We start from the raw sequence: 13,460 nt of genomic DNA, 5'->3' as shown, positions 1-13,460 counted from the left end.
TCTATCTCCCACTCTTTGCCTTTGCTCTTGCTGTCCCCCATGCCCAGAATGTTCTGCACCCCTCATTTCAATATTCTACTTTCCTGTTTTTCTTTAGGATTTAGCTCAAATCTCACTTCTGCAGAAGACCTCTCCCATCGCCCTCTCCTACTAGCATCATCACTGGGATATTACCTTCCATCTATCCTCAATATATATCTTGTATGTACATAACTAACTGCATATGGTCTCCCCCATTAGAATGTGAGTTCCTTGAAGACAACGACTGTTTTTGCCTATTTTGGTATTTCTACTGCTTACAATAGTACTTGGTAGCTTGGCACCATAATAGATACTTAACCTGTTGATTAGTTGATTCTTATCTTTGAGAGAATTACAACAAAATGATACCATGGAAAGAACACTGGATACTTGGGTTTGAATCTCAACTCTGATATTTCTTACCTATGTAAGACTATGCCATACCTATGTATGGGCAAATTACTTATAATTAGGGGGAGGGATTAGATGAGTTCTTAGGTCCGTTATAACTCTAAATGGTGTGGCTCAGGAAGGTCTAGGAATTTCTTTTTAAAATTTTTATTTGAGGTCCCATCCTTTGTGTTGAATCCATCTTTCCCACTCCAGAGGTCACAAAACAATATAGGAAATAAAAAGAAACAGTAAGCTACCTTAATTTCTCTCCTTCTACCTCACAGGACCTCCTCTCTCCTCTTCCTTTCCACCCAGAATGTCCAGTTTCTCATTGACTAACAAATTTGAATGTAAATGGAGACAGTACATTGTCATGGAAAAAAAGCACCCACTCTAAACAGTGTTAGGAACAGAGTTAAAATCAGTAAAGTGCTGGTAAATGTTTGACCACCAGCTCTCTGGAAAACAAGTGTATGCAGGACTCTATCACTTTCTTGAGTCTACCCAATCAACCAAATGATGAATCAAACCCATGTTTGCAGCATTTGCCAATCTTTGAGGTATAATTGCTCACAATGAAAATTTTACAATCAACTTTTGTGTACTTATATATGCTGGGTCTATCAGACTCCTGATTAAAATTCTACCTCTGATATTTACTACCTTGGACAGTTACCTTGGAAGCCCATGTAAAGCCCTTGGATTACCTTTATAACCTTGAATAACTCTCCATCCTCAAACGTCACTATCCCTCATGGCCTCAATTTTCCTTATCTATAAAATGAAGGGATTGGATTAGAAGGTTTCTGAGGTCCCCTCTAGCTCTATAACTATGATAATATGGTCAAAAAGGAAGTTACCCATCAGTTCTTCAGGGAGAGAGAGAAGGGTGATATGGGCCTTAATCCAGGCACTTTAAACAAAGGATACTAAAATATGCATAATAAGAGCTATTGGGGGCAATCCCCAAGGTATATGTTTAGTTCCCTTTCAATAGTTCCATTTCCAGATCACTGTCTATATTCACCAACCAAAGAACAGGGCAGGGCAAGCCTGCAGTTGTGGGAGGCCTCCATCATACTTAGCTGACTATACAAGTTTTGTTTAGACCCAGGACTTGGTTCTCAACAACTATATTATAAAACTCATCCTAGCTTAGAAAAGTTTTGATGCTAAAGCACTGAGGGAACATGAAATAGTTGAGTGGGTTCAAGTATTAACACATACCCTCCTCTCTTTGCTTTTATTTCTCTTTCTAATATTCAAAGATTTTAGCCACCAGAGAAAACTCTTTTATCCTCTTCAAAGTGTATCACTCATCAGAAAACACGGCAGCATTGTTTTCAGGTTTTGACACTTAATGGACTCTCCAAAGAAAAATCAGACTTTAAGCTAGATGACTTATTTGGCTTCCATAGCAATATGGTTTCAAAGGATTGCTTTAGGGAACACAGTGTTCTTTGTGGATCTCCAGAAAGAATACAAATCATTATTTCATTTTTTTCTGAATGTCCTTCATATGTAAATCAACCAAGGGAAAAACAATGAAACTCATTTCTGGAGAGTTCAGGCTGATAAATAGTAGGGAATTTTCTCTAGGAAATCAAAGTAAACAGACCTGCAAAGTTTACATTGGCTTCCAAGGTAGCTGTTGTTTTTGTGTTTGTCCTTCATTGCCGAAGAAGATCATGCCATTAGAGAAATGATGCCATGACTTGCACTTTGTTTTGAGTGAGGGAGGGCTGTGCAAGGTCACCAACCTCACCTCTCCTCCACAGCCATCTGAATCCAAGGTATCTGGCACCACAGAAGGGGCCACTTTGGCTGAAGAGCCTGGCTCAAGAAGTATACGTGAAGTATTATTCTATGCTATTGACAGTGTTATATCACCTTGAGATAGGCTGAGAGCAGGGGCCCAATGTGAAATCAAACTATTTGGAGACAGACAGCTAGTCTATTAGGATTGTGTGTATCAATGGTGTTTGGATATGTAGATTTAAGCCTCTTCTTAGAGATGTTGGAAGTACTATTTAAAAATTGAATAGTCCTTCTTCAACAGGGAAAGAGTTCACAAATTAATGAATTGTGACTCTGTTATGACTATAGTTTGGGTTTTTTTGAGGAGCTTTGTGTTTTTATATGTTTCTGTAAGACCAAACCAGAAAAAAAATGATTTGAGAGGTAAAGGAACAAATCCATATGCTCTTGGGAGCCATGAACCTATGGTTCAGTAGAAAAAGTTTTGAACCAGTAGTCAAAGGGCTTGAATTCAAATTCTAAATCTTGTTCTTGTTACTTGTATGACCATAGATGGGTCATATAACCTCTCTGTGCCTCAGATTCCTCATTTGTAAAATGATGCGAATGGAATATATGGATTCTATGGTCTCTTCTATCCCTAGATCTATGATCCTATGAAAACATTTTTCTATCATTCAGCCATGGAGGATCTTAGGATTAAGTTTGTCCCTATTCCCTTGCAAAATCAACATTTTTTAGCCCAGTCTAGATATGACTATACAAACATATTATACATACATGTATATCATTAAAGCTTCTTTGGGAGAGAAGGGGTATATGACTGACTACCAAACTGAAGGTCTACAGAGCCGTTGTGTGGATCTCATTGTTATATGTTTATGAAACATGAACAGTCTACCAGCGCCATGCCAGGAAACTGAATTGTTTCCATTTGAACTGTCTTAGGAAGATTCTGAGGATCACCTGGCATGGTAAGGTACCAGACACTGAAGTCCTTGCTTGAGCTGAACTGCCAAGTATTCAAACTATGCTTCAGAGAATGCAGCTCTGATGGGCTGGCCACGTTGTTCTAATGCAAAATATATGCTTGCCAAAAAGACTATTTTATGGAGAACTTGCATGGGGCAGGAAATCACATGATGACCAGAGGAAACAACATAAGGACACTCTCAAGGTCTCCCTCAAGAACTTTGGGTTTGACTGTACAACATGGGAGATACTGGCACAGGATCACTCAGCATGGCGTGCCCACATCAGAAAAGGTGCTGTGCTCTTTGAACAAAGCAGAATTAAGACAGCACAAAGTAAACGCAGGATGCACGGATTTGGGATATCCACCCCAAATATTCAAATGGACTATCTGTGCCCAACCTGTGGTAGAGCATTCCAAGCTCATATTGGTCTGATCAGCCACAGTTGGACACACTGAAATTTTACTTTATCATGGTGATGTCATTTTGGTCCTCTTCGAAGATGAAGGACAACAACCAACATACATATATACATGATATAGCATGACAGCAGTAAGAAAAAAGAGTCACTAACAATCTGAATCATTTTTTTTGGAGGGGGGGACATACTAGTTTTTACATCACCTCTCCTATCCAAATAGCCCTATTTATTCTACATTAGTAAATTCTGACCCTTCTTCTCTTTTCCCTCCTACCTACCTGAATGATTGCCATAGTCTCCTAATAGCTATAATGTCTGATTTTAGTGGTTATGAGAAAATTAAAATGTGTTTAAATTTGGTATCTTGAATTTTATTTCAGTGACCCAGGGGAACAAAAACATATACGTTGATATACATAATCAAGTTATAACATAGTAATTGACAAGTTACTCTGATTTAGCTATCTATCATGGCACAAACAGAATCATAACTCATAATTCTGCCATTATTCTTGCCCTTCTTGAGGCATTTATTTTTATATGCATATGTGATATTTTATGCGTTATGCATTTAATAATATCATACATTGCACTCTGAGAGCAGGGATCCTAATATATAATTTCTTTATATTTCCAATATTAGCACAGTGCTCTGAAAACAGTGGGTACTCAATGGATGTATTATTGTTGTTTGTGAAATTACCAAATGCAGAGTTGGAAGGGAAAAGAGAACAATTTAAAACAAGCCTTACTTGAACAAGAATCTCCTCTATAGCATCATCTGATCTTTGCTTGATATCCTCAAGTAAAAGGAAGCCTGCCGCCACCACAAGCAGCCCATTCCCATTCTTGGATAGCTCCAATTATTGGGAAGTTTTTCCTGACATTACCTGAAATTTTCCTCTTTGCAACTTTCACCCATTTTTCCTAGTTCACATTCTGGGGCCAACAAATCCCTCATCAGTATGAGAACCCTTCAAATACCTGAAGATAGCTGTCATGTACTCTTAAATGTCTAGACTTATCCCTCTTCTAGGCTATATGTCTTCAATATCTTCAACTTAGTGAATGGTTTTGGGGTACACACAGAGAGGTCAAGGTCAAATGACTTGCTCATTGTCACAGCCAGTGTATGTCAGAGCCAGGCCTTGAACTTAGGTCTTCCTGATTCTGAGGCTGCCTTTGCATCATACCAGATTGTCCCTCTAAATTCTCAGATGGCATCAACATTAGTCTCTCTACCATCTTGTTAATGTCCTCTGAATGATCTACAATTTGTCAATGTCCCTTCTAAAATGTGGAGCCCAGAACTGAACACAGTCGTTCATGTAAGGGCTGACTAGGGCAAGATACAGTTGGATCTCTCATAGATTAGCCCTCAACATCTGCCTCCTCTACTTCTATTCCTGGGCTGTTGAATTGTAAAGTCATTTAACCATGTTGACTGGGTCCACTATAAATTTATGTTATCTGATTTCAATGAGGCCCTCTTGGCCACAAGGAAATCTATTTACTCTTTCTTTGGTAATTGATTCTATAATGTAATTTTGCATTTCCTACAGTGGTTATTTCAAATCCTCTCTTCTTAAGTTTCCCACACCATCTCTCTGTTATCATCTCCTCCTAAAATCTCACTTTATACTTTACTGAGAAAGGTCATTTGCTATAACTCCCTCTTCTTTCCTGCTACTTCTCTATAGCTCAAAACCCTTTGTCACTGGTCCTCATTCTGTCCTACTTCACTCCACTCTCTGATGAAGTGGTAGCTCTTCTCTTTATTAACATCAGACCTTCTTCTTGTGTCCTTTATCCCATCTCCTCCCACCTCCTTCAGCAGATTTCCCCTCTTCCCACAATCAGTTCCCTCTCAGTTTTTCAGCTCTTTCTGTCTCTACTGTCCTGTCTCATCTTCCTTACAAAGTGAAACTCCAGAAAAAGCTGCCTATAATCATTGTCTCCACTTCCTTTCCTTTCAGTCTATTCCCAGATCTTGCAATATGACTTCCATCATCATCACAACAAACATTTACGTAGTGCCTTGATATTTGCGAGAGCTTTATCTTAACTCATTTTTACTCACAACAGCCCTGTGTTATTATTATTATTCCAATTTTATAGGTGAAGTAACAGACTGAGAGAAGTTAAGGGACTTGCCCAGGGTCACACAGCTATTAAGTGTCTGAGACAGCATTTACATTTGGATTATCCTAACTCCAGGTCTGGCACTTCAAGCATTATATCACTTGGCTGATTCATCACTCATCTGAAACTTCACTCTCCAGAGTGATCTCTTCATTGCCAAATCCAATGACCTTTAACTGCTCCTGTCTCATTGTTTCTGCAGCATGTGATGCAGTTAATCTCTCTCTTCTCTTGGATGTTATCTGTTCTGGATTCTCATGACACTGCTCTTCTTTGAGTTCCTCCTCTCTGTCTCCCTGCTCTTTCCAAGTGTCCTTTGCTAGGTTCAAAAAATTACACTTCACAAGTACAGATCAGAGATTTATGGTTAATGTAATAGCAGAGCAGTTGGAAAAAACACCTGGACTTGTTCTTGTTGGATGTGTTCTGCCCCGCAACCAAGGCTCTTCTGTTGTTTCCCTACATTCTCTTTCTCAACAAATGTATCAAATTCCATGGGATTTGATTATCATCACTATGCAAATGACTTCTAGAACAATATGTCTAGTTTTTATCTCTCCTTGCTCCAAGCCTACATAAGCAGTAGTTTATTGAAAGCTTTCCATTGGATGTTTCATAGATACCTTCAACTCAATATATCCCAAACCAAACTTATCTTCCTCCCCCCCCCCCCAAACCCACTGATCTTCTGTAATTCTCTGTTTCTTTTAGGGCACCACAAATCTTGTAGTCAAACAAGTGCACAAACTAGGAGTTATGCTGGATTCTGCATTCTCTCTCATTTTGGGGGGAGCCCCGGGATGGCCAACATTAATTTTCTTCCAGTCTGTGCTTTTAACTTTCTGGACTTCAACACCATGCCTTAGTCACAGTTTTACCCTCAAACCTCCTTAACAACGGGGGCATCTCTGCTTTGGGTATCCACTCTCTCCTGTTGTTCTCTCATCCTGAAAAATTCCCTGTCATGCCAGCTCCCTTCTTCCATTGGTCAGTTCCTGCTAGGGCCTCCATTTTTGGGGAGGGACCCAGGCCAGTCAACCTTCATTCATCTCCCAGAGGAATTTTTGACTTTTTGGATTTCAATACTATGCCCCAAATGGCTACCTTCGGCTCTCTCCTCTATCCCCTCATTTGTCAGCTCCTTCTTGTGTGTTGTCTTCCCCCTTTATAATGGAAGTCCTTTGAGGGCAGAGACTCTATTTTGGTTTGTATTTGTAACCCTAGCCTTTGGTACCTGGTAGTAAACTGGGTGCCCACATAGTAAACACTTTTTGCTTGCCTGACTACTTCATCCAACAGTATCAAACATAGTAGAGAGGTCAGGAAGGATGCAGACCGAGACAAGACCATTAGATTTGTCAATGAAAAGAACAGTTCTCTATCAGCCTTCAAAATAAGCTTAAGTATTATCTTTTGTATAAGGCTTTTCTCGATCCCTCTGGCAGCTGGTACTCTTTGAAATTACTTTGTATGTATTTCATATATATCTTCATGTACACTTTTTACTCTGATAGAATGTAAGCTCCCTGAGTATGGGGGCTATTTCATTTTTTTCTTTCTTCTACCTCTCAGCCTCTTCCCGCCCCTCCCCCCCTCCCCCAGCAACCATCATGTTACCTATCAGAGTTTAGGTACTTAATAAATACTAATTGATTGATTGTTTGATTGATTGGCTATTGATTCCTTAGCCTGAGTGTTATACATTCTTAATGTAGCTATAGAGAAGGCTGTTTCCCACATGTAACATGAGGATGTCATTGTGCGGAGACAGAATAGATTTCTCTAGCCTCTTCTCCTCTAACCTTTCTCCAGAGAGACTTTATTCCCTGCCAGGAAGTGAAGCAGGAAGTGGGGCCAGAGGCTGACCACTCTGCTTTCTTTGGAGAGACAATTATATTATATATAATTATAATTATATCTATCTGCTCCCTTAAATATTGTTAGCCTAGGAGATATGATTTCCAAGTTCAAGTTAAACTTCTGATTGCTATTTCTTAATGGGGAAATGAGGGCTCTGGTTACATGGAAGTATACATAATACCCATAGGAAAATATATACCAAACAGTACAGACTGGAGGAATTCTCTGATTGGTACCTCCCTGAAATCTCTAGTGTAACAAGCTGGGGATAGTGACATGATGGAGACTAGCAGCTCCTTTCATATCAGTTTCTTCCCAGACTCTTATTCTCCCTCTAGTAATCTGAAGTCGGATTGGCATTGTCCATTTTCTGTCTCTCAAAGTTGGAAGCCAGATGAACCCAAAAGGAATGCAGAGGCCAAAGAGACTGGACTCAAAGAGCTTGGAGCTCTCTTCTCTTCTGCAGCTATTGCCAACTCTGTCCTATCCCTGCTGCATTGTTCTTCTCCAATAAGCAAAGAGTCTCATACTAATGCACTTTGGGACTTGGGTTACATAGCCTAACACTGAATTAGCATTTTTGGCTGTTGTACCTCCTTGTTTTATTATATAAAGCTTGTGCCACTTGAAAACTTCCAGGTTTTTTACCCCAAAGGCTCTACTGCTGCTTAACTACACATCTCTGATCTGGCATTTGTGAAATTTAATTTTTTGAACCTACTATAAGATGTTACTTTATGTGATCATAATGATAATAATATATGAGGAAGGGAACTCAAGGACCAAGGCAACATGAATGGGTTTGGCATGTGGGTATGCATTTTAGGCATGGAGCAAGTAAAATGGAAATATTTGGAGGGCAATAGCATGAGCTAGAACAATGGCTAATAGTGTCAAGAGAAAAATGAAAAGACTGTCAGGGAAATGCAGTTTGTCTTTTTTTTTTTTCCAACCTCCACCTCTGGTTTGCCCACCTTCCTTAGGTTTCAAGAAAGTCTTCTGCTTATGTTCCTCAGAGCCATGGAAAGTGACCAGGTTCTGTTTCTGAAGTTTAGATTCGTTGCCATTGAATTTCCCAGGTGTGGTTTAAGAAGTTTTGTTCTGGGGATGCTTGCTGAAAGCCACCTTTCTACCAAGATGACTTAGAATCACTCTGGCACAAGGTCTTTGGACAGTATTCACAGGAGACTTCTGGGATATGGGATCCTTAGCAAAATGAAGCCAAGAACTCATCGTGATGATACCAGTCTTAAAAGATAGTTTTATTCCTGCCCTTCCTCCTTGAACTGGTGGAGAAGTGGCAGGTCCATGCACTGAATTTAAAGAGGGAGAAGATGAAACATGAATAGCCACATCATAATTTTTCCTTTTCTTCAGGGGCTGGAGAAAGATGATGATTTAGTCATAAATGGAAAGACAACATGGTATAGACTCTACAGTATCAGTCAATCAGTCAACAAGCATTTATGAAGTGCTTCCCATGTTCCAGGCATTGTGCTATATGGTGTACCTTATCAACACCTTTTGAAAAATAGATGTACTATTACAGTGAGCTTCATTGTAAAGAAAGCAAACAGATAAGTCCAGGGGAGTGTTGGAGCCTGCCTTGACTGCCTCTTGGGAACCAATAACCAAGAGCTTTCAGTGGGAGTGTTTACACTTCAGAAACTGGCACATCTATGATTTATTGATTGTCTGGACTTAAGAAAGTGATACAGAAAATGTTAAACCAATGTAGATTAAGCTTAAAAGTGTAGCATGCATTTTCAGAGAATCAGTTGTTAAATATTTACAGAACATCTCTGGATAAATCCATGTTCTCTTTGAAATACTTACCATCATCCATGATTCCGATGGTAACTCCTTTCCCTGTGTACCCTAGCTCCCAGGCTTCAGCCACATTCAAATCAAGTCCAGGAGTCCCATCAGCTTGTCCAGTGTTGATCTGATATATGAATTCAAAAGCAGAAGAGCCTTATTTATTTTGGGTTGAGTACTAAGAGTTTTCATTTCATGTTTATTTTAATGGTGCTTTTATGTTCTTCTCATTATAGTTTCTACATGTTTACTATATAATGTTCTATATTTCTATATATGTCATATCCTGCCTACTCACTTACAAATACCATGAGGGCATCTCTTATTTATTTTTGCATCTTCCACAATGTTTTGTATATTGTAGCACTTCATAAATGGATTATGGAATCATAGTTATAAATCTATAAGAGACCTTAGAGGTCACTGAATCCAATACTTCTATAGATGAGGAAAATCAGGAGCATAATACTTAAGTACATCACCCACGGGCAGGTAGGTGGTGCAGTGGGGAGAGCATTGGGTTTGGAATCGGGAAGGCATATCTTCATGACTTCAAATCTGGCCTCAGACACTTACTAGATATGTGATGCTGGACAAGTCACATGACCCTGGGTCGAGTCACCAGTAACCAGGGTAAGTCACTTACCCCTGTTTACCTCAGTTTCCTCATCTGTAAAATGAGTTGGAGAAGGAAATGATGAACCACTTCAATGTCTTTGCCAAGAAAACCCCAAGATGGGGGTCACAGAGAGTCAGATATGATTGAAATGACTGAACAACAGCCAAAACTCACCTAGAGTCACAGAGCTAGTAAGTGTGTAAATGAGATTTGAATCTAGGCTTTCCAGACTCTAAGACCAGGGTATTCCTATCTATAACAGTACACTGCTTCTAAATAATTGTTGAATGAATGATTTACTTTGTGATATAATATGCAAAGTTGAAAACAGACTCATGCAAAGCAATAAGATTCTAAATCCACACTTTTGCTCTCCCTGTAAGTCATGATGCCTCTCCCTTAGCAGAGTTCACCTCTCAGACAGGATTATAATGCATTGGCCGTTTTATGGACTTTTAAGGTAAGCTGATATTCCTTTGGAAAGCTCTGAATGACTTTTTAATTGCCAAATTCAGTGACTTTTTTCCAATCCTCATTTTTAAAATCTCTCCACAGTATTTGACACTGTTAGGGGAGGGAGAATGAAGAGTCTGGGATGACTCCTAGGTTGTGAACCTGGGTGACTAGAAGATGAATTCCTTATTGGAAGTAGCATTGAATATACTTTAAAACACCTAAAATCCATGATTTAATTATTGTGGATGATCTCTCCACCCACATACACTACAACTTCTCTAAGATTTAGTAATAGTCTTTGAGAGTAACTATGATTAAAAAAATAAACAAAATAAAAACAAAACAACAGCAAACTTATTATGTTGTATCTACTTTGAGTACAAACGTATCTTAACTAGACTAGTCTTTGTATGACAGACAGAGCACTAGGCCCAAGAGTTTCTGGTTTTAAAGAACTCTTGTACATCAGGAGCCTTTCTGGTACAAAGGTCTGACCAGAGCTAATTCTTCACTGGTCTTGCCTTCCAAAAGAATTGCTTCACTTCCAAGGGTCACTCCCATTGCAAGATCATAGTGTCATAGATTCAGAGCTGGAAGGAACTTAGAACCTATTGAGGCTAGCCCCTTCTTGTTACAGGTAAGGAAACTGTGGCCCAAAAAGACTGAATGACTTACCCAAGATTACACAAGTGTCTGAGATAGGATGAGTAATCAGGTCTTTTCGCACTCTATCCATTGTGACATATAAGTTCTCTAAAATAGCAATATTTAGCCAATCAAATTGAACAAGAATGAGGAGAAAGTGCAGTCAGAGTTTGATTCTGTCTTAGGAAGTGACCAAATCTGGTAGCCTCACAACCTACTTAGAACCTAAGGTTATTGATTTACATTCCAGGTAGTCCAATTTAATTTTATCTCTTGCCTTATTCCTTGGTTTCTGTCTTAAAACAAAATTCAGAAAAACAGCATGTACACTTTTAAAATTAAAGTACCTCATTTCTCCCTAATGGCCTGTCCTGCTGACTGGTATTAGAAACATCTAAACCTCTTTGAGAAAGTAATTCAACCCAAACGAGTCCTAAAGGACTACTGACAATCCTCAAAAAGGTCTATTCCTTGCAAGTCAGACTGGTTTTCAATGTCTTAAACTCCATGGCAGTTAAGCCCTATAGGATTTATTTCTTTCCAGATGTTTCTAGTACTATGTATAGATGTTCCCTTAGTCACCAACTTCTTCTCTCTGAACTCTTGGGATGTCTTTTAGTGCAGCTCTTTCCCTTCTGATTTCATAGGGTACATCATCCTGCCTTCTTTCACTCTTGGGAAGTATTCTCTCTCACTTCTTTACTTATGCACATTTTTATACATGTATGCATACACAAGGATAAGTGTAAGTGGGCCCACACATATCCTGCCCCTGAAAACTGACTTCAGGGATTTGTGTTTAGCTCTAAGTACTATCTCTGGACTTCTGGAAGTGAACGCAGTTTGGCTATTTCCAAGAAAAGCAGATTTGAGGGAAAGATGCATGGTATGAGAAGCACTGGGCCCAGGCGGGAGGATCCAGGAAGGAAAGCTGACCATTTCCAGAAGGTGATTAAATAAAGTAGACCTGTACTCTTTACTAAATGTATTTCCTTAAGCCTGCTGCAGGCTACTATTCATCACAAACAAAACTGGGGAACATAGAAATAGATCTTGAACTCAAGGATCCAAGAAGAAAAGCTTTCTTAAAAAATAATGAGAGGCTTACCAGGTACCATTGCTTTGTAAACAGGGGATCATTCATGTTGATGTCAATTTCATTAATGTCTCTATACCCACGTTTTTTTCTGCCAAATCCTTCCTGCTGCAAAACCATCTTTACCTGAAATGACAATGTTGATGCATTATGCAACAAAACATGAACACTGCGAGGAATAGAAGAACCAAGCCATATTTTCTTTGATTTGTTTTCTAGGGGCCAGATTCCATCTATATACAACACAGAGCTTTCTTAATAGAAGCCAAATTAATCTTATATATGGTCTCACCCTGAGATTGTTTCCAGTGAACATTTATTTGTGCTCATGGCAAACAAATAGGTCTTGATGCATGCTCCAAGGGTACTTTTCTTGTAACAATTGTTGGGAGGCAAAATGAATATATTCATATTAATAATGATAGGGAGGTCGGGTTCACCCAACTGTTCACACTGAGTGAAATAAAACAAGAGAAAAATATAGCTATGAAAAAGAATTAGATCAAGCCATGGACTTAAAGGGAAAGAGGATGCAAAACAGAATCTATCATTCTTATGGAGGATTTACGAGCATTTACGTTTGTTGACAGAGTACTGCACCATCACAGTTTGGAAATCTGCCAAGAAAATTGCCTGGGAAGCTAGCAAGCTCTGAAGTAAAAGCACCAGAATGTATAAATGAGGTACAACCAAACAGAATTTGATTGACGATGGCATTGTCTTCATTATGACCAAATGCTTAGATGTCAGACAGAGAGAAACCTAAACTATAGGATATAAATGGCATTCTTCTGTAGGAACTGACACATTTAAACCTGACTTTATTTATAACCACTCAACTATAGTGATTATAAGAAAGTCTTATCTCATACGAGATACTATGATTTAATAGTAGTAAAAGCTAATTCACTGCCCCAAAGCAATAATGAATCTCTGAGGAAAATGGAGGAGCACTGCCAGGAATGGAGTAGAGGAACTAGGGAAGTGCCGGAGCCAACTTTAGCTGACTCATGAGAGCCAGTTGTTGAATTTTCAGTGTGAACATTTATAGCTTGGAAATTGGCAAGTGTCACAGATAAAGGTTTGGTTTATTGTTTTGTTGCTTGACTAGACTTAAGAAAGTGATGTGGAAAATATTAGTGACGCAAATTAAAATAAGAAAATATGTCCTGAGTATCCCTCCTTAACCCCAGAAGGCTGGTTGTTAAACATGAACAAGCATACCTCTGATAGGAACCTACTTAGAATGCTACTCTG

At 39.0% G+C, this 13,460-nt stretch overlaps 1 protein-coding gene across 3 annotated transcripts in view; it reads right to left on the bottom strand.

Moving 5' to 3' along the window:
- PCSK2 (proprotein convertase subtilisin/kexin type 2) overlaps positions 1-13,460 on the bottom strand; it is a 318,578-nt gene that overhangs the window by 145,976 nt on the left and 159,142 nt on the right. For all 3 annotated transcript variants that reach the window (XM_072634512.1, XM_072634513.1, XM_072634514.1), the window contains 2 exons: positions 12,216-12,329; positions 9,406-9,514 (listed from right to left, as the gene is read on the bottom strand). In XM_072634512.1, the coding sequence (XP_072490613.1) occupies positions 9,406-9,514; positions 12,216-12,329 (223 nt within the window). The remainder of the gene's footprint in view (positions 1-9,405; positions 9,515-12,215; positions 12,330-13,460) is intronic.

Source organism: Notamacropus eugenii, chromosome 1 (assembly GCF_028372415.1).
Source record: "Notamacropus eugenii isolate mMacEug1 chromosome 1, mMacEug1.pri_v2, whole genome shotgun sequence".
In the NCBI taxonomy this organism is placed as follows: Eukaryota; Metazoa; Chordata; class Mammalia; order Diprotodontia; family Macropodidae; genus Notamacropus; species Notamacropus eugenii.
Note: the sequence above shows the minus strand (reverse complement) of the source record. Positions and strands in the feature narration are given on the sequence as shown.